This window comes from Limulus polyphemus, unplaced genomic scaffold (assembly GCF_000517525.1).
Source record: "Limulus polyphemus unplaced genomic scaffold, Limulus_polyphemus-2.1.2 Scaffold51, whole genome shotgun sequence".
Classification (NCBI taxonomy): Eukaryota; Metazoa; Arthropoda; class Merostomata; order Xiphosura; family Limulidae; genus Limulus; species Limulus polyphemus.
The window spans coordinates 1,403,580-1,426,749 of NW_013665661.1; the positions used below are offsets into that span (position 1 = coordinate 1,403,580).

The 23,170-nt window shown below is 34.5% G+C and overlaps 1 protein-coding gene across 3 annotated transcripts in view; it reads left to right on the forward strand.

Moving 5' to 3' along the window:
* LOC111086781 (MFS-type transporter SLC18B1-like) overlaps positions 1–23,170 on the forward strand; it is a 69,454-nt gene that overhangs the window by 41,087 nt on the left and 5,197 nt on the right. For all 3 annotated transcript variants that reach the window (XM_022391028.1, XM_022391022.1, XM_022391034.1), the window contains exons 2-9: positions 5,421–5,516; positions 6,292–6,365; positions 8,384–8,531; positions 11,198–11,266; positions 18,047–18,137; positions 18,825–18,979; positions 19,348–19,446; positions 22,190–22,281. In XM_022391028.1, the coding sequence (XP_022246736.1) occupies positions 5,457–5,516; positions 6,292–6,365; positions 8,384–8,531; positions 11,198–11,266; positions 18,047–18,137; positions 18,825–18,979; positions 19,348–19,446; positions 22,190–22,281 (788 nt within the window). In that variant the 5' untranslated portion in view covers positions 5,421–5,456. The remainder of the gene's footprint in view (positions 1–5,420; positions 5,517–6,291; positions 6,366–8,383; positions 8,532–11,197; positions 11,267–18,046; positions 18,138–18,824; positions 18,980–19,347; positions 19,447–22,189; positions 22,282–23,170) is intronic.

Consider the following 23,170-nt stretch of genomic DNA (forward strand, 5'->3'; position numbering starts at 1 on the left):
ACAACAACTCGCACACTTTACTCTCCGACACAGTCGGATTCCATCGATGACGTCCGATTGTTATGTAAGTAAAAATTAGTTCCAGTAGGAAAGAAATGGGGTCGAGACTATAGACACTGATTTCTTCAACCAATAGCTGACTCAGGCTAGCCCCTCTACAAGTGCCAACCTCTATCTTCTGACCATGAAACTCCAGCAGTACATTCACAGCTGGCATTTTCGTGCACCTTAACTGCATTTTGTATTGAAACAATGTTAAGTAAATATTCAGTAGAACTGTGTGCTTACAAAATATTTCAATTTGCACGATTACAAATATTCTTTCACAGCCAAATAAAACACCCTCAGTATAACTTCTAACCTTCTGCCCATACATTTAATTTTATATAGATAATTGCACCTACCCATGAATATTTCAATTCAATTGAATCGGAAATCTTGTACAATTATTACAGAAAATACCAAAATGAACTACATTTTCTCTTACAGAAAACATCATAACAAACTGTTTTTCTCTTACAAAAAACACCATTATAAACTCTGTTTTCTCTTACAAAAAACACTATAACAAATTGTGTTTTCTCTTTAAAAAAAACATAATAAATTGTGTTTTCTCTTATAAAAACACCGTAACAAATTGTGTTTTCTCTTACAAAAAACACCGTAACAAACTGTGTTTTCTCTTACAAAAAACACCATAACAAACTGTTTTTCTCTTACAAAAAACACCATTATAAACTCTGTTTTCTCTTACAAAAACACTATAACAAATTGTGTTTTCTCTTTAAAAACACCGTAACAAACTGTGTTTTCTCTTACAAAAAACACCATAACAAACTGTGTTTTCTCTCAAACGTAATGTGAAGCCTTTATCCTTCCATGAAAATTCTCTCATTAGTATTGTATCTTCAAGTAATACTTTCAAGTCAGATATTAAAGCAGTTAACTTCATAATTCTAGGTATTAGTATTCAGATAAAATGCTGTTGTGTTCTTTGTGAAATTGGCCCATTTGTGTTATACAACACCCGTCAATGAATTTCTGTAATATCCATAGATATGTGCAACGCTATACACATAAGCTTATGTATACACGTATATTGCTATATTTATACATAAAATAACATTACACGTCATCACATACACTTGTAGCTAATTATAGTCTGTCTCAGGCTCACTCTCAGCCTTTGGAAATCTTATATGTCACAACTGTCTTATTATAACACCCCAACAGCTGAAAGGGCGATCATGTTCGGTGATGGGATTCGAATACACGACCTGTATATTGCGAGGTGAGTGCCCTAACCACAAGGCCATGTCAAGCCTTTCTTATGAGAATACGTTACTATTCAAAGAAAGGACTTAAACACACTTACCAAACTGAGGACTTGAGACAGATGGAGCTAACTGAGAGAACATACTGTTATTATTCTCAGGTGCGTGTGCAACCCGCATGACTGTTAGTCGTTCTTATAGAAATATAATGGAGGTTAAATCCTCGAGATATCACTTGACCTACCAGTGGGAAAGTTCTCTGTCCATTTTCACGAAGTATGTACAACTGTGCAAGAAACTTTCATGCAGGAAGACAAATATTATAATTTAAGTGAATGATACAGAATTATAGGTAGCTAGAGGGAAAGGAATTTCACAACTTTTATTACCAACGTGCTTGTAACTAACAGAAACACTTGCCAACATGATTGAGAATGACTTTGAGGTATTCAGGTACACTGTTATCAAACAGGTAGCCAAAATTATCCGTTAAATGCAAGCTCAAAAAATGTTATGTAGAGAATAATTTCAGCACGAATAACACAAGTAAAACACATTACTGTAATGTTTAACACAAAACTCGCAAGCTACTTGCATTTGCTATGACTTCTCATTGGCTGTTTAAGTGAGAGAGGTAATTTCAAATAATATATTCAAGGGAAAAAGCCCTTTCCGTCATGATGATAATAGATGTAAGTACCTCTTACCACTAAATCTAGTAAACTTCTTAAGTAATCTGTGGACACATATTAATTAACAAAATTGTATGTTGACAATGAACAAAAAAAGTGAGGTTTATATCAGAAAAATCGACGTTAGACTTTCATGGACATGGTTGAAAAGAGTCACTCGCGTGTGCGAATGAACTATTGCTACCCTATTGCTGTGACTGCATGATGTAAGAACGGGTTTTTCTAGGAACTTGACTATATTCTACTGAAGAATTAATGTGGGCTTCATCCAACACTCAAGGACCAAATCAATAGCCAAAGAGGGAGATAGAGTTCCAGGTGTATCTGATCCTCCCAGGTCACATGATCAAATGAAACAGCACCCTTTCCCAACATACCCAACTGTGCCCCCCCCCCCCGAAATGGTTGTAGCAAGTTCTAGGGAATGTATACGGAAACATAGTCAAATTAGCATAAGCTTACATAAGAACGTAGTTGCTCGTATGTAGCCTAGATAAGCAAAAATATTAGTACCTGTTTGGATCTTTCGACAGTCGATTTACAAGGATGTTATTAACTACGTAATGACCACGTACACGAAAATTGAGAGAAATAATTAAAATATACTTTACTAAACATATATGCTAAACTAGTTTTGGAAGGTTGAAATTATCAATTATTCCACGATCTGTGAAAGCCTCACAATTATGGGTACCATTCGAGTTTTTCTGTTATTTTGTGTGGAGTTGTAATGACTGAAATAATTACGAATTTCACCATTCCATATCTGGTATAGAATAAATCGTTATTCAAATATATATATATTTCTACATGTCCATGCAGTTTCTGCATTTAGTTAGGACATTTTCAATGACTGGATATCTTAAGGTCATAAACATGTGCTAATCCTTTAACACAGGTGAAGGCTACATACAGCAACCTATGTTTGAGTCTGAAGTTAGCGTGTATGTGTTTCTGTGAGGTCTTCTTCGAAGGTAGTCTATTCAAAAGGCAATACAGAAATCTATACGCCTATCTTGGCTTAAGATTGCATGTAGACCGTTGGTTGAAGTATGCAACCTGTGAATTATGGGATACTTGACTTTCTTAGTTTTTTTTTGTTAATATTTCTAAAGCTCTGTCTACCGAGTTTGTTCTTCCTCTTTATTTCTATTGCTCATCGTTTCTTCTTTTGCAGCCCTCAACCCCAGCAGCCAGATTTGTACAATATGTGAGTTAAACTACTATTTTAGCGTGGACTTAATCCAACGATTACTACGCTAATAGTTACGTAACTAAATAAGTCTAGGTATGGTTAAATTTGTGGGTACGTTCATTTATGCACGATCAGCTTCATCTCTAGATATAAATCAGCTTCAAAAACTGTTTCTATTTATTCATAAGTTTTATAAAAATCAGTGAGAGAAAGCAACCTTTTTTTTATATACAGAAGTGGAAATAATTATGGAAACGCACAGGTGATACACATATCGGAATCACGAATCCTTTCTCACGTTCTTTCTCTGCCCTATCTTTCCTTTTTGTTTTCATTTTCTTCGTGTCAGCCATCGATGCAGTAATTTGCTTCCTACAGACATATATGTTAAGTATATAAATAGGGTAAAATAAATACTTTTAGGTTTTAAATTATAACACTCAAAATAGCCTCATTATATTTTTGAAGTAAAATGTGAGGTTACTTTTAAAACTAAATGCTCAGAATTGCCAAATTTATCGAAGTTGAGGAAGGGATAATTATATAATCTACCGTAAGTCAATGAATCAAAAACCCCTGCATAAAAATCTTTCAAAACTTTCAGCCTAGAAAAAGCCTGTTACGATTAGGACCCAACCTAAATTTAGGCATCCCGGTACTTTGCAAATAAAAACAAATGTTCCTTTTTTTTATATTTTAATAGAATTTTAGTACTAACCTCATACAAATATCGAATTCTGGCTCTGAAATATTAAGAAGGCACCTACTAATAATTAATAATTAACCTTGCACGATTGAAATTCGTAAGATAACTCAGAAGCCGTTTCCGTTTGATTAATCAGAGTTGGGATGAACTATACGTACCCTAACGTAGACTTAACTGTGAAATAATAGTTTGATTCTAGTGAACAGTTATGCCATTTCTCACAATAAAAGGGTATAGAGACACATATAAGCTTAGCGCTTGCACGGCCACACATCAATCCGTAAGTATCGGGTACCTTATTATTTGGCCCCACCGGCCCAGTGGCTCTCCAGCCCAACTGGAAAATTCCCGAAATCCCGATAGCCCAGTCCGTCACTGCCTCCAACACTTTATCAAATTAAGTTTGGAAACAAATCGCCTTTAGAGAATAGAGCGACGAGTTTTAACCATAGCTGAGCATTAAAACATAATCCACAATTAATGAGTGCGATAAATACGATATTTCAAACAATAGACTCAGTTGGTCCTTTCAAAGAGAAAGAAAAAATAATAATGAAAGATGGAGCTCACTTCCCAAAAATGTACACAGTATTAGTCGGATGAATTATGCCTTATATTATACCAAGTTATTATTGCTAACAACTAGTTATCGAACATTACTAACTGTTTATATTTTGTATTGATAATACACTTAACATATACTTCATCTGGTCACTATGGTTCAGCAATGTTTTTTAACCAACACCACTATAGAAGACATGCACATGAGAATTGTGTGAATTACTGATATTTTGTTACATTCATATATGGAACAAATAAAAAGTAAAATAAATCGACAACTCAGGTATCAATTACGAACAATTAATTCTGCAACCTCTGGCTCATTATGGAGTAACTGGAAAATAACAAATAATTCGTTACAAAGATATATGAATGACTGGATGTATAATTGTTTGTTTGCTTGTAATTAGGCACAAAGCTACACAATGGGCTATCTGTGCTCTGCCCACCACGGGTATCGAAACCCGGATCCTAGCGTTGTAAGTCCGCAGACATACCTCTGTGCCATTGGGGGCGTACTTAAAACATCAGCTACACTTTATGCATGACTAAAGAAACATTAAATGCAGCCCCCCCCCCAGTGGCACAGCGGTATGTCTGCGAACTTACAACGCTAGGATCCGGGTTTCGATACCCGTGATGGGCAGAGCACAGATAGCCCATTGTGTACCTTTGTGCTTAATTACAAACAATTACAATCAGCACTTGACAACTAAACTTTGGTAAAATTCTATGTAACTGTATACGTAAATTTTAACGGTGGCTACCATACTTTTCAAACATGGGCTAGGCTTTGTTCAAGAGTACATTAGCTTTTATTAAGCCGTTTTAACAAATAGTATTTTGATTTTGGTTTTATTCAATATATGAAAGAAATGTATGTAATAATTTGACTACAGGTTAAAAATATGACGAAATATTTAAATGGTATAAAGCCAAAGAACGTGAATTATTTTGAAAACTTAATCCAATTTTGTTTTATACTGTTTTAGGCTCGAACGAAGGGGCTAGACGCAATTGAATATTCTATGGTTTTCGGCGCTTATAGTGTGTCCCAAGTAATCTTCAGCGTCATTTCTGGCAAATTTGTAAGTACAGTGACTTTTATTTTACACAATATCGACTGAATGTAGCAAACACCTCAAGTAACCAGTTGTTAACTTACTGACGCGTTACATGTATATCTTACAGTAAAATTATAACTATTTGTAGATTATGTATCGAACAAAATATTCATGATATCAGAAAAACACGTAGGTTCAAGAAACTTGATAGAATATGATAAAAACCTTATAACCTGAGCGCTTTTAAGAGGTGGACCTTTCAAAAGCGCTCGGGTTATACGGTTTTTATCATCTTGTATCGAACGAAATAGTTATCCAAAACTAGCTGGTGGTGTGAAAAGATTGAAAACTGACAAAGAAGATAAAAAAACATCAACTAATGGTTTTTCCATTACTGCGTAAATCTGCTTTGAAGGCATGTGTATTCAGGTGTCATTTTCTTCAGAACCAGACTAAAATATAAAACATAGTAGGTTCTTTCCACCGCTGGTAATAATGGTAATCTTATCAATTCTCGAGGGCAATTTAGAAATTAAAGTATTTAGTTTATGGAAATTAAACCTTTAAAAAGTGAAGGTATATATTTGAGAATAGTTATTATAAAAAAGTTTAACTGAAAATGTTTGTGATATATTTAATATAGAAAAACTCTAAAATGGAAAACGTTCAAAAGTAGTGGAGAAAACTTTGTATTTTTGTAATAAGATCTTTAGCAACTATGTTTTAGTTGGCTATATGTTTTTGCTTTATTTTCATTAAGAAAAATTAATATATTAAATAGAAATTATATTTCTTTTAGCTTACAAAAATTGGATGCAAGTTCATCATTGTTTCAGGATTGTTCCTGACAGGTGGCGCCACAGTCCTTTTTGGGTAAGTTATTTTACATCTAGTTGAACTAAATTCTTGTGTTTCATGAAATCAGAAGTACATTTACTCCTTAAATTATTGCAGTTAAACCTATTTTTGTGAAGAATACAACTTTAATATATTTTCCATCTTTGAATTGATATTGCAATAGTTTTTGGAATTAAGGCTTATACGCTGGATGTGAAAATAATTTGCAAATTATCTATAAATTAAGGAAGTTTCAAAAATCTGTTGTTGTCTTTGTAAATTTACAATAAAAGAAATTGAATTTTAGATTAAATATTTCACTTCTTAGATTCAGGAAGACTAAGTAACTTTTTTTTTTACAGAGTTGGGAAAACCACTTAAAGATAAGATGTTGCCTTTCAAAAATTATTCATAATCTCGTATTTATATAACAAAGAAACACTCTTATTAGCAGGACACAAAATTTAAATAAGGCCATCGTGAATTATAACCTCGTGCTGTTTCTTACCATCTATTTTATCCCATATGTAATTATATATTTAATGTGAGGCCTTTCTCGTATTACTAAGTGGTAGGGTACACATTTTAATCTTTGCTTCAGAAAAACATGGATAGCATTGCCTTTTCCATCAGTAGACACAGTAAGCGTTGATGTTACAGGTTAGAAAATGAAACCCACTTTGTACATAAAGTACCAACTCGATCCTTTTCTGCACTGTGTACATTACCTGCAAAAACTAGATGATAGATTATAATAACCAGTTTGGAAGATTTAATAGCTAAAAAAGACTAACTAGGTGAGGATGAATAAGCAATAAAGTATTTCTAAAACTCATTGATCATGGGAGACAATCAGAAACTTTTAGTTCTTGATAATGTTGAAAATGAGCAAAGTCCAGATATGTTGGGACAACATGAATTTTGTTTTGCCATCATAGATTGAATAAACTAATCACTTTCTGTCTGGAAACGAGATAAGTTGTTCGTAAATTTATGTTACACTCGATGGAATCTATATTTATATATATAAATATATAAAGCACAAACATCTGTGTGTCTGCCTGTTTGTCCTTTATCTAACTACTACTAGGTCACTGCGCGAATCTCAATCAAACTTTGTGGGATGATAGTCTGGAACAAGTGGCATGTTAATGGGGATTCACAACCCCCTCCACCCCATTATTTCTGTTATTGAACGTTTATTATCTTTGACGTAAGTTAACGTTAACTACATTCATATATAGCCGCATTCTTACATCAAACAAAAATACTTTATTAGATTTTCAGCAGTAAGTTTTCGCCCTTACAACGCTAAAATCAGGGGTTTTATTCCCCTTCGTGGACACAGCAGATAGCTCGATATAGTTTTGCTATAAGAAAACGCACACACATTAAATTTGTTATAACACAACATAAACACATGAAAAAATGACCGCCATTATTGCAATAATACACAAACTCAGATGAAGTTGATAGGACAACAGCCATCATAACGCTGATATGAAGTGCCGTTTCTTGAGTTATATTCACTTCCTACTTTGACCCGTGACCTTATAACTTCATCCCATAAAACACTTCTGCGGCCAATGACCGTCAATTAACTAATAACGGGAAACAGTGTGGAAGGACATTAAGAGGTGGTTGTTGAAAGCGGGTAACAGAAAGCACCTCTTCCGCCACTATTTTGACTGCTACCGCTTCGTACAAAGTCACCCTGACCATCTCACAGTGTATACCATTTTTTAAGTATATATGCATTGAGCTTTTAAAGCTTATACGAAATTTTTGGTGAGGTAATAATGAATACTGTAACAATATGTTACATTATAAACAAATTCCGTGAAAGTTTGGATTTTGTGTTATTTATCATAGCATCCACCCCCACCCCCCACGTTTTATAAAGTTCGTAACCCGGACAAAGGACGGTTATCTCAGCTTGTCTGATTTATAAAAGTCAGTTTACTAGCAAATAACTTGAACGATTGAAAAGATTTCTGAACGAATACATAAACGTGAATTTTTGTTGCATTGATGTGACTATTATTTACTTCCAGATGTCTTGAAAAGTCACCAGGAGGAAAAGTATTCCTAATACTTAGTATTTTAATTCGAATGGTAGAGGGCGCCGGTTTTGCTGCTTACCTAACCAGTGTCCTTGCGGTAGTTGTTAAAACATTCCCCGAGAACCCAGGATACTATGTCGTGAGTAATCATTTAATATATCATTATTCTGTAAATTTAGGGACTGAGCTATAAGGTAGGCCCGTTTTGATATCACAAGAGTATGAAGAAATTAATCATAGCAACGGATGATTGAGTATGAATGTGAATGATTAAGCTCCACTTATCATATGGATATTCTACATTTTCCCAATGCTTTTGAAAAAGTTATAACAATTGTCAGTATATATATATATACATATACATATTTTACACTCAGCTTTTCTTATTTTTATTAAGTGAATTGTTAGGTTTAGCGCTGCCCATCACTATTGGCACTGTAAGCCTGCCAACTCACCTCTGAACCCAAAAAAGGGGGGGTTGCTCGATGACACGAATAAATTATGTATTTATGAATTTATGAAAACCAACCGGTAGTTGTATCTAGATTTATTATGGCGACATGTTTTGTATACACCAATATAATGTGGAATCATCCACACTCATACTGCAGCATCCAGAAGTGGACAACCTTCCGATGACGGTTCGTGTATAATGTCAAACCAGGTCCACACTTAGTATTGGCCCATAGAAGGAAAAGTATACTGAGGGTTAAATGCGTTATATGAAAATGATTTTGAATAAGCAAGTCACGTGTAAACCACAGCCGATACAAAGCCACGGTGAAATGAATTGTAATAAGACCACATTTTGACGACTGGATTTTGTAGGTAGAGTGGTGCCATCGAATATTGATCCCTTTTGGGAAAGGCATGTAATAGCATTTTTCGACACAAAATATTCATACACACAGATCATAAAGATGTGTTCAGATCGAGGATTTAATTTCCAAGACGAAGATATCCCTTGTACGTAATACCGCTGTAAAATAAAGGAATATGGATCAACTTGAGGAGGTAGAAAGGGGCTTGCGACAAGTCGTAACTTAGCCGAGGAAAGCAAGGTGCTGCTTCTTTAATATCTGAGAATCAACGAACACAAAGGTTAGTGGCAAATGCTGTTCACATATCTCAGGCCACTTTAAGAAACATAATCATTAAGGATATCCGCCTGAAAAAGCGACATAAGTGACGTGTACATAAGTTGCTTCTACAACATATCCGTTTAACCGTCGCATATCTGAAGCAGCTAGAGAATAAAACGATTATTCATGCTATTTCATGCAATGTCGCCGGACACACTTCTACGGATTTATGTACAATCTGACTGTTGAAATAGGCGCTAGGAAACAGTTGTATTCGTACACTCGATGGGGTGAAGAAAGTCCGGAGAGAGGAGAGGCGTGATATGGACATGACAGTCTTACTACTGAGTTTTTTGCAATGGAAACTACTCTGCAGAGTTAGTTTCAAGAAGCACACGACCGGACGTGGTGACATGGACTGTAACGAATTGAAGAAGCTTCAAAATCATTTTGATATAGCGTGCTCAACCTCTGTATATACTTCTAAAGAGAGGAAACAGTGAATGAAGATTTCACATTTTTTATTCAGTATTCTCCTTTATGCTTATCTACATTTTAGCCATTTAAATTTATGAAATATAAATTAAATAATATTTTAATTAAAATTTCCTATAAATTTGTGGAAAAAAAAGTAAACAGTTTAATTAACATATGAACTACTCTCCACGAAAGTGATTGAGTTGATACTGTAAAACAAAATTAAAAATAAATTGTAGCTTGACAGTGTATTATGTATTTATAATTTCATCTTTAACGGCAACTTATGGGTTAAAAGACTAGGTCAGAGACCCATATAGTTCAGACATAGTTGTCCCTAAATCTGAACTACTGACCAGAGGAAAAACAGACATTTAACAACACCATCATTATAAGGGCTTTGTCTGGCTTTGAACCGAAAAAAGCAGGATTAATTGTCACTCTTATAATGCACTCACAGCTGAAAGTGCAAATAATGTTCAGCGACATCACGGCACGAACCATTGACCTTTCGATACACAACTTGGTTCGCTAACCACTAGGCAACGCTAGGCTCGTATTCTTATAAAATAAAGTACTTAAAAATAAGAAGTTACAATCATTAACAATTACAAAAAATCTAACATTTGATTGAATATCCGCTCATACTTTACACATAAAATCATAGCTATTTCAGAGAATTATATCAATTTATGTCAGGTATAATTAGCCAACAGCTGTTTTCATATCACAAACCAAAGAATACACGCAGATTAAATCTCTGCCACTAAACAATGCAAAAAAGAAAAGCACAAGAAGGATAAAAACAAATCATTGCATTTGCCTGTACTTGACAGTACTTAATTTCTATCAATGATTTTCAGCTATTACAAAACAATTTCTATGGTCATTACACTGTAGGGTGCATGAGGTACGATATGTTGGTACTCGAAGGTGTTTTGGTTTGGATATTTATGCACCATTTTCGTTGGGCATGTAGACATTTTCTTATGCAATAAAGAGCTACCATTCACGTACATTTTCTCACTTTTCCATAAAACTAAATTATTCATTAGTTTAAATAATGAGACTTAGAAAAATACATGAACAAAATCACCTACTAGGTTTTATAGATGGATATATTCTAGAAACATGTGATTATGATATCTTATGTTTAAATTAGAATTAGTTCTCATGTCAACTTCCAAAGAAATTTAAAAGCTTAAAAAAATCGCAGATCTTTATAACTTTTAATTTTTCATTTCAGGGGCTCACAGAGACAATTATAACTGTAGGAATGATTGCAGGGCCACCTGCTGGAAGTTTCCTGTACTTGGTAAGTTCAGTGTATAAATATCAGATTATTATACAAGTAGCGCTGATTTTTTTACCGAATAATCTTTTTTAAATAAATACTTTATACATTTGTATCTACACCTTTGGTGTTGACTGATATTCACATTTATTATGCTCTAGGTATTAACTATTCTTTGCAGCTGTTTTTTTTTTTAAATAAAGTACCAAGTTTTGTTTTTCATTGCTGTTTCACGTAAGACACTTACACTATTTTTATATATTTATCCCCCGGTGAGACAGCGGTAAATCTTCGGCTTTATAATGCTAAAATCAAGGGTTCGATTCCCCTCAGTGGACACAGCAGATAGTCCGATGTAGCTTTGCTATAAGAAAACACACACACACACCTTTCTATATATTCTTGTTTTTCATGTCTAATATACATAAATATATTCATATGTACGCATGTATATACACCTACATGTGTTTTTATGTTTGGTTGTTAAGCACGAAGCTACATAATGGGCTATTTGTGCTCTGCCCACTGCGGGTATCGAAACCCGAGTTTTAGCATTATAAGCCCTAATATTTACTGCTGAGCCACCGGGGTTAATTTTGATATTAAGTCTATCTATTTTTTTAGCATTGACACAGAACTTGTTAAAATTCATGTATATTTCTAAACTTGATCTCTCTTTAAAAATCTCATTACTAGTTGTAACCAATCAGCATCTAGAGAAATGCGACGTCCTTCTAGTTACCGCTAAGTTAGATTGTCTACGTGTACTGAATGTTCTCTGGATCTTTATCGACTGTCTCTGTATTCTCATTGATCTGTTGAGTCTTAGGGACCAAAAAAGGGATTTTTTCAATCGCAGATCCGACATTTGCTTGGTAAAAAAAGAGAGCTGCTATCGACCTTAGTTGATGTACCTGGAAAGGGTGACTTTGTAGGCGTTTCTGTTTTAGTTAGCACCAAAGTATATTTATTGAAGCTGGCGAAAGAGACTGTCGTGATCTGTTTGCAGGCAGCATGGTCAGAATACATGTAACGGATGGCGCGTTGACTATAAGGATGGCTGAACTCCTGAAAGCCCCAGTAAGGCTCAGTGAATAACGTTTTTTTTTTTGCTTTTTGTCTGTGTCGTCATTTTGAGCAATTCTTTTTCATTCGCGTTCCACCATTTTCATGATCACAATACTTTATTCACTAGATACTTCCTGCTAATTAAGTCCTAATGATCCATTGTTAATACAGGGGAAATGTGTATATCTCATCATAAGAAAGTTAAATATACATATACAGAGAACAGTACTTTGACGTTACTCTGATAAAGTCACGATGTTGTCTTCCAGTATATATATACTCGTTTTCTTTAAATTTCTAGTGTTTTTCCTTAGTGTGAATGCTCCTTGTTTGTTCATTCATGTGTGACCTCTCAGCCTCCAGTGATTTAGCGATAAAGCTTATAAAGCTAAAAATATGGGTTTGATCTCTGCGTTGAGCACAACACAGACATTCCATGCTTTGCGCTTAACAACAAACAAACCATTTATTTAAATTGTATAGCATATTATAGCATATGTATATATATATATATATATATACGCCTAGTATTGTTTTATTTTGCTATCTCACGTGCTTTGCAAACACATATCATTCGTCGCTGGACTTTTTGTATAGATGGTCTCTGGTTTATGTCTATATAATACTTTGTGTGTATCGAGACTCGGCAGTGAAGTGTGAACTTGTTAATGGATAATAACTACTAAAACTAATAAAACAGAATTCTGATGTTATTAGAACAATGTAAATAATGATTGCAGTTGTCTAAGAATTGTCTTTTTTTAATAATAACTCGAGCACTGGTTTCTTTATATTAAAGTGAAAGAGCACATGAGATTACTTGAAACTTGTCTTCTTACTTTTTATTCCTTTTACCCCCGGACACTGGTTTGTGTCGGGTTTTTTCTTTTGCGTAAAGCTACACAGTGAGCTATTTGTACTCTATTCACCAAGGGGAATCGAACCCCGGATTTTAGCGTTGTAAGTCCATAAACTCTGTCGGAGTAATACAGTTAGGGTTAAGTGCTTCATGAGTGTTTCTCCGTACTTTTACTCTACTATCTGGTCAATATAGAAAAGAGTCAAACTCGACTCATCAGATCACATTATATGTTTCCAAGTTCTAAGCTCCATTGAAGCAACGCTTTCTTGTTTATATCTGATATAAACAATCTTCAGACTGGTTTTGTTTGTTTGTTCTTAAGCGCAAAGCTCCACAATGAGCAATCTGTGCTGTGCCCACCAAGGGTATCGAAAGCCGGTTTTGGGGTTATAACCCTTCAAACTTATTGCTGAGCCACTGAGGGGCATTCGAACTGGTTATCGGCTGTCATATGATAGTGTTTGTAATGTCATTTGCATAATACGTTTGAAGTCTCGAATACAAACGAAAACTAACCACTTTAAGTAATCAGCCAACTGAGATACAATCTGATTTCTGTTGTACCTTACAAGGCTATCCAATTGCCCTTTTGCTCGGTCTGTCGCCTCTGGTTTGCGGCCGTAGTTTTACTCCAAGGTGCAGGCGGTTTCCCCTTTGAATGCTACTGTTGTCAGATTCAGATGACAGGTGTTTGAACAGTCCCTTTAAAAATAAAAAAATGATCCATGGTCTTATTAATCGTAACTATCAGCATAAAAACAACAACTATTTTTAGGTAACTCAACAGAAACAGACTGTAAGAGAAGTTATTTCCCAAAAAGATTTCAGTTTGAAAAGTTTTAATTTTAGTGTGGCTTAAATTTATTCCCTTCTTCTCTCTCTCTTCCCATGTTTCTGGTTAGTTTAGCATTCAATTCCCCTCCACATGAACTAACAAATAAACCTTATTGTAATATATACATTATTTAAATAGATTATTATTATTTGGCTATGGTTACACATTACCCTAATCCAACAGGGCTTCATTTATTTGTGTTTATAATGATTATATCCCTCTTTTATTATCTAGGTATTTCTTTCTTTTATGAAAAATAATGTTTTTGGTGGGGTTTTTTCTTGTTGTTCAAAAGGAACATTTTAAAAAACTGATGATAAAGTAGGTATGATTCAACAAAGAACTCCAGATAATACTACTGAAGTGAAATATGAGATTTGCTATATAGTATGATCAATTTTTACCAGACACTAATAGAAAGATGTGTAATTCAGCTTTTCACTTATCACAACAAAACTTTACCAAAGCATATATAATGACAAAATATAACACCAGATTATTATAAATAACGTCTGTAACCTTATATCACTACATATTAAGCATTCAGTACTTGGTTGGCCCTCCTCGTACTCTAATAACCACTGCAGGGCGACGTGGTATTCTGTCGATGGGGTTATTGATGTAATCTACCATAATTTCATCCCAATATGTCACTAGAAGACGCTGAAACTCAGCTACAGTAGCTGGTTTAGGGTCGTCGTTAACAATTTTCCTGCTCAATAGTTCTCAATGGGATTGCAATCTGGAGACTTTGCTGGTAATCGTGTAACGTCCTCCTGGCCGAGATAATCCTGTACATATGCGCACTGTGGGCAGTGGAATTGTCATTCTGGAACACAAAGTTATTGCTAAACCTTGCCTTAGCATATGGCAGAAATATCGTTTTCATGTAATACCTGTAGGAGGCGACATTGACGTTTCCCTGAAGGATTTGAAGAGCAGTTTTTCCACCATGATGAATAGCTGCCTAAACATGTACTGCACCACCTCCTGCCTTGTATGCTCCCTGTGGGAAAGACAGAACACAAGGAACACGAATCCTACCATCAGCTTTAATAAGCCACAAACGACTCATCTGAAAAGATGACATGTCACCAGTGTCTTAACTGTAAGTTGGCATGCTGTCTTGCCCAAGTAACACGGTGACGACGGTGAATTCTGGTTAATATCGGTTTGCAGATAGCCCTTCATGAAAAATAACCTTTTTTGGTCAGTATTCTATTCACTGTTCTTCTGGATATCCTGAAATAAATGTTTTCATGTCATTCTTGTCGTAAGGTGTTGCAAGACTTCTTTCGACCTTGACTTGTTAACTTGATAAAAACACAGTCATATCGGGCAGTAGTTTTTCGGCGTCTACCAGCAGACTTTCCCGGAAGAAAGTTTCCTGTAGTCCGATAACGTTTCGTTTCAGGATTCTGGATACAATACTCTGGGGGTACACTACTATTTTGGCAATGTCCGTTTGCTTCATACCTTTTCTGGACAGTCGAACAATTTGAAGTCCTATAACTTCTGACACGTGACGAGACATAACTCTACAACTAGTACAGAAAAATTATCTGAACAAAGCATTGATTTGTTTCGAAATAAATTATACCAAAAGCACACCATTTTAAACAAAACAGGTGTGTGTTTATGTGTTTTGACGAATAACTGCTAAAAACAACTTATACAGACCAGAATAGCAGCTCGTACATGTTTGTCCGATCATACGCTACCTTCTCTACCATACTACTGGGCATTTACTCAATAACCACTTCATGCATGTAGACAATAACATCAATATCGAACACTATACAAACTTTTGGCCGAGACTGCATACGCTGTGCCCACCAGGGATATCGAAACCCGGTTTGTAGCAGTATAAACCTTCAGACTTACCGCCGTGCCACTGGCGGAGGGGGACATTTTTCAAAAGAAATGTAATCTGTAGTTCAACAAGATTCACGATTTCAGTCTTATCAAGATGTACAACTAGTTTTTTATTTCAGTGGTTGCGAGATAAAATGTGGAATGTGACTACCTCATTCGCTTATAAAACATCTCCCAAAACGGTATTTTGTAGATATTGTATATGTTATACAGCACAAAATCTCGTTTGTAATGTTGCCAAATACAGCTTGGTGCGATTTTTTACTTGAGAGCTCCTATTTTTTAGGGTTCAACGACCATACTAATATTCTTACCGATTATACTTTTTTCGGATATAACAAAACGTTATTTATCAGAAAGAAAAAATGCAATTCAAATTCAGGGGCTTACACAATAGTGAACAAAAAGGGGAAACAGCCCCCTCCCCAATAACTTTATACGTACAGAATCGGTCATTTCGGTGAGTATAATTTTGTTTATTTCTATGCCTATGATGTACATTCGTGTGTTGATATAGTTAATATATATATATATATATATATATATAATATTGTTTTTTTAACATGGCACCGACCCAGTAGCGGCCACATATAAAATCATGCGTAAGGTTCTGTTGCAAGTTAATTTAAAGAAAAATATATATTTAGATAATTACTTTCACAAATCTTAGTTGTATAAATGTTAATGTTTTTGTTGATTTTTACACTTTAGAGTTGGTAGTTCAAAGTGTGCTGTATGTTGATATTTTTTTAAGGTTTGCGGCTTGGAGATGATTATCTAAAGATCTCTGTGTTAACGTTATTGCTTCCCCGTGGCTCAGCAGCAAGTCTGAGGGCTTATGACGATAAACATCGATTTTCGATACCCGCACTGGGCAGAGCACAGAAAGTCCATTGTGTAGTTTTGTACTTACAAAACAAACAAACAAAAACTAACGTTATTAATGTTTGCAGTTTAATAGTGTTGATTTAATGTAAGGGTAAATATCTCTTATTCAAAACCTAATTTCCATTTTCGTGAGCCCACTTTTAAATAAATAAAATATATGTAATACTAATTATTTGAGACTAAATACTTACGTTAATAATATCTTGAATTCACATATATTACCGAGAGAAAACACGCAACTCAACTTCCTTTAAACTAAGCAGCAAGAAAAAAAAAAAAAACTGGACCCATAGATACAGTACTTTTCATTTCCCTCTCTTTCATTTAATCAACAGTAAACTCCAAACAGTATTAACAACTTTGACTTTTCAATGTTTTGCCCATCTTCTGTTCTGCCAATACAAATAGTTAAAAAAGCAGCCTTCGTTGTATGTTATGTAATTAATATATGCACGTTTTAAATACACAGTATAATTGTAAAATGTATTTTATCAAATATTCTAATACCATATTCATTTGTCTTAATGACCATGTGACATTCGACAAAAAAATAACATTTCACCATTTTAACGCTCTGACACCTGCTCTACAGCCAGAGCGATCGCATAATGCCTGACGCCAGCTCCTGAGGGAGAGTGACAGTGTGCGTACTGCGTGGTCTGAGAGAGCCCTACCAGTGGACACAGGATATCAGAAACATCCAGAGTCTCTTTTGACATGCTGACAGTTTGGCTAGGAGAGACATTTAATTTTGGGTTTAAACTGAATAACTTATTTTTATATACATATGTCTAGTTTCTGAAGTGTCGGTACTCAGCTCAAGCATTACACCACTACATTATCTACATTTTTCCAGATATTGCCGATAATGGTTGCTAGTGGATGACGAATCTATTAATTTTAAGGAGAATATTGTATAGTTTTTATCTTTGCTTCTTCTTTTTTTTTCTTTTGTAAGTGTTGCACTCTCAACATTCTTATTGTTTTATTTCTCATGGAAATTTAAAAGGTAAAATAAAATAATTTGTTTTGCATATTACTATGAATGCACAGCGCCGTATCATGTAGTCTTAGTTTACACAAACTATGTAGCATATTTTAATATTTTGCCTAGAGTGGCAAAATACTTCTCTGCTTAGGGCAGCAAAAATCCTCTAAAAATGACTCTGGGTGAAGGCTTAAAATGAGTTTTGTGTTGATATTCTTAAACGCTAACGCTTTAAAGGTGGTATTTTAAAGTGATACTTGTGTTTAAAAAAATGTATGCTTTCAGCTTGGAGGATACCACACACCTTTTGTCGTATTTGGAACGTTAATTATGCTCACGGCCAGTGCTTCTGTATGGACTGTGAACACAAGCTCTGGTGGGTGGAAGACACTTCACCTGTCACTAATCAGATAAGAAATATTCTACAAATAACTCAATTAAAAGGAACAACACAACGTTAAAAAAGTTCACAATAAGTTATTTAAAAAAAAAAGCTCCTTGTGATGGCGGAATATAATATCGCCGAAAGATGTTAAGTCTGGTGCTTCTTTTTTTAATAATAAATTATTGAACACTCTTTAACGTTGTAGTGTTCGTTTCAATTTAGTTAATTTATGCACAAATATCGTGTTTTATCATAATCATAATATTCATCCTCTTCAAACTACTTATGTCAGACAATTTAAGTGTATTCAATTTTGGAGATAGTGTCATTTAATGCTTGGGAAATATTTAACTAGTCTAGCTTGCACTCATAAAATCTGATTTGATTTACGCTAACGATTTATAATATGCAACCATTTAAAATTTAGGAGATAATCTATTTGTGAAAAATCAACGAAACATAAGGTAAATTAGTTGCCTATTTTGTTTGTTTTAAGTTTCTTTGCTTGTAGTTTACAAATATACGCTGGTACATGACTGTAAAACTTTTAAGTAAGTCATTTTTTAACGGACTTATGAAGAATGTTGTTCTGATAAAAGAAACATGTAAATTATTGTTTGGATCATTGTGAGCACATGTATAATAACCATTTAGGTTTCCGTTTCATTTTGTTCCTAGATAATCAGTCAAGAGAAAAACCCTCTGCTCTAACAGTCCAGGAATATCTGCACATACTTAAGTTGCCGGCAACCATTCTCTCCATACTCTGCGTGACCCTAAATGTTGTAGCCGATGCTTTTATTTTAATCACTCTTAGCGATCATTTACAACAGGTAAGAATTCAGTTGAGTCACTTCATCGCAAGGGTTTTATGACACAGTTAACTTATATAACTTCTATAGGCGATAAAAAAAATCATTTTAAAAATATACCGTTATGGAATAATGTTTTTTGTTCATGAGTTAATTAAGTAGTGTTACAAATAAACAAATAGAACCTCACAATTGATTTGTGTTTTCGACTGACACGCTGCTTGTGAGCCAGAAAATTATTCACTTTGAATTCAGTAACTTTAGTTTTATGTATTTTTATGTTATACGTAACGAAAATTGCGTAGGTCCAGCAACTTTACTACTCAACGCCGTGTTTTAATTCATGTATATTGATTTATCGATTTACCTGTCCTACGTTTTGATTTCAGTTTTCTCTACATCCTCTGGAGGTTGGATGTGTCTACCTTTGCCTGTTCATATCCTACGCTTTCAGCTCACCTATTGCTGGAAGATTAGCAGATAAACTTGTGAGTATTGTAAGCCCACGTGTCTGGATATACACGATAAATAGTGAGCATTGCAAACCTATGTGTTTTAAAGCGCACACGAAGTGGTGAGAGCCCCCGGTGGCACAGCGCTATGTCTGTGGACTTACAACGCTAGAAACCGGGCTTCGATACCTATAGTGGGTAGAACACAGATAGCCCATTGTATAGCTTTAAGCTTAATCTCAAATAACAAACGAAGTGATGAGCATTGGAAGCTCGCGTGCGTACTAGCTGTTCAATAAAAAATAAAAAATTACAAAAGGTGCACATGACTTAAAAAAAAAACGGCCACGGGTACTTTTTTATGACAAAAAAATAATTATGTAATACAATTTTTCCATCTGCTTAAAACTGGATTAAAAATGACAACAAATAACGTAATACTTGACCTAAAACAAAATACCACGTAACATAGATAAAGGACGTCCCAGTTATTATATATGTATGTGTGAGTTTTGATTTGTTATTTATAACATGTATAAAACACGAAACTTCTAGTGTGGTGTACAAAACGTTTTTGCTTGATATAAAACCGAGTAGACTGTTCATAGATATTATTGTTGTGCTTTTTTGTTTTGTTGAATTTCGTTCAGTTTATTTGTTTGTTTTAAATTCAAGCACAAAGCTACACAATGGGCTATCTGTGCTCTGCCCACCACGGGTATCGAAACCAGGATTCTAGCGTTGTAAATCCGCAGACATACTGCTGCGCCACTGGGAGCGAATTTCGCTCAAAGCGACTATCTGCACTAGCCATCCCTAATTTTAAAGTTGTAGACTGGAGGGAAGGCAGATGGTCAACGCTACCCACCGCCAACGTTCGGGCTACTCCTTATCAAGGAAAAGTGGGATTTGCCGTCACTTATAACGCTCCCATGACTCAAAGGGCGAACATTTTCGGTGACGGGATTTGAATCCTCGATCAGCAGATTGAGAGTCGAACACCCTAATCATCATTTCTGCATCTAGCAATTAATTAACGAAATATTTTTAAAAAATAGTATTTTACAACGTTCTAGATATGTCTGTTATAGTCTACTCGCTTACTAGACTCCTCCTGCCAGTGGCTCAGTGGTAAGTCTGAGGGCTTACAACGCTAACAATCAAGTTTCGATACCCGCGTCAGACAGAGCACAAATAACCTGTTGTGTAGCTTTGTGCCGAACAAAAAACAAACACTTACTAAATACGCCTAATATGCTTACCATAGTTTACTCGTTTACTTGATATGCCTGCTATAATTTACTTGTTTATTGATATGGTAACGTAATGTTTTGTATCTACTCGGATCGTATTCGACCAGAAATTTCTCGCGCACCAGGCAATTGCTCTACCAACTGAGCTAATGTGTTAACTCCTTTGCACTTTTTAACAACTCAAACGACTACACCGGCTTATTCGTTTACAATTGTATTATACTACTCTTTTTTTACTTAACATTTACTTAACTGATATAATATATTATTTTCAGAGAGACCAATTGTGAATTATTTTTGTTTGTTTCATTAAACGAGTATAGCTATACTTAAAGTATATAAATAAAGAGAAACCTTTTCAAAAAAAGAAATAAATGTAGGAATGGCTAATATCAATCCTTCAAAAACAATGCAAACAAGATAGTGGGGATGGCATTTGCATCATCCCTACATAATAGCAGAGGCAAGAATTAACATATAGCAATATTCATAAATATTCAATCACAATTGAGATTAATTTATCCTACTTTTGTATGTTAACATTCTGCTAATATGTCGGGATGATGCAAATGCCATCCCTACTATGTCGTTTGCATTGTTTTTTAAAGGTTGATATAAGCCATCCCTACAATTACTTCCTTTTTTGAAAAGTTTTTCTTTACTTGTTTTTTTTCGAATGCAGTGTTTTCCATAGACATAGGAAGGTTTTATTTATAACCACGTTATAAACAATGAGGTTCCAACTGTAATATTAATATTATTTTTCTATTATTGGTTGGTAATTCCTGCTTCACCCTGTACTTAAGCTTTTTAAAGAAACACCAAATTACTATATAAAAGCTAACTTCAAGGGGTAATGATAACATAGTTTACATTAAAATTATAATTTTTTATTACTACTAATTATTAATAATATTTAATTAATAAAATTCAAACTTTTTGCTATGATATTTACAGACATTCTCAGAACTTGTGACTCAGTCAATACATAGATATTGTTAGAGTACGTTATTGTACAGTTATTGTTAGAGTACATTATTGTAAAGTTATTGTTAGAGTACATTATTGTAAAGTTATTGTTACAGTGCATTATTGTAAAGTTCTGAAGACCTATTGAGGAAATACTTAGAATACCATTTCGATGAACAATCTGAGCCATCCCTACATAGGCAGTGTTATCGCCTGCCTGACATATATATATATATATATATTATAATTTACCAATATCCTCGTGGTATTTTATCTTCTTTTACTTGCAACCCAATATATGACAGTCTTTAGCTGTTGTGCTCTTCTATCAAATTCCATGTGAATCATATAAGGAAGCTTTTATTTTAAATACACTGCAAGGAATGAAAAAAGTTTCGATGGGAAATGTTTTCAATAAAATGTCGAAAATGTATAACCTTGCATTTGTACCGCTCCACCTCATTTGACTCATATCAGTTTACATGTATATATATAGAAATAAGTATGTCTCTCTCTGTGTGTGTATATATATATATATATATATGTTGTTTCAACAGAAGCTGGAATACATTCTTCAATGCGTTGGATCACTCGTATTAGTTGTGTCCTTTATGCTGATTGGTCCAGTTGCTTTTCTTCCTCTCTCCCCGTAAGTAAATCTAAAACTTTAACCTGAATGTGTTGGAATTGTAAGCTTAAATAACATGAACATTGTAATCAATAAAATAACCCACACCAGATTATATTCATAAGTATTATACTGTAAAGACACTTATAGGCAGCTCATTGTATAATATTATTATCGATACTAGATAGAAGATTATTTGTATGCACTTTAAAGTAAGTAACACGTAATGAATCGTTGCCGCTAATATTGCATAACACATGTTCGTGGATTAACATACAACAGTTTACATAATAATGTGTTACTGAAGACGTGTGTCATTTATAAATCAGTTTTACTGTTGTATCTTATATCTGCTGCTCCTGAATGTAAGATCAGTTTCAATTTGCTGGACTGGATGCCGTGGTAAACTTTAAAAAGGCTCATGCCCGTAAAAATAGGTGCCCCAAAATGTGTTCAAACAAGAAATGTGACTTCGCAGTGTTAAGGAAACTTGTGACATATACATGTTTATAACTATGGTTTTACAGATAACTTTATTTTATTGTACGTCTTCAAAAACTCTGGAGAGTGGAGGCATTTGGCCACCTAGCAGCAACTGTATATTCGTCCTGAGTTATATTCGGAAATACAGATGGAACACGGGTTCTGAAAAGCTCTAGATACTTTTGGCTATCTAGCAACAATTTTTTTATTCATTCTGTGCTACATGTTTAAAAACAAAAATCGATTTCGTAATCTAATAACAAACAGTTTTCACCTCTTTTTTCTACTTGCACAATAGACAGTATACATTTTTAACTCCTTAAAGCCGAGCAGACTCTCCCAGCGTTCGGCCAAAAATCCAAATTTACCCATCAGACGGACATTTATGTTTCGTTGGCTGAAAACGAATCCAAACCATGATATTATC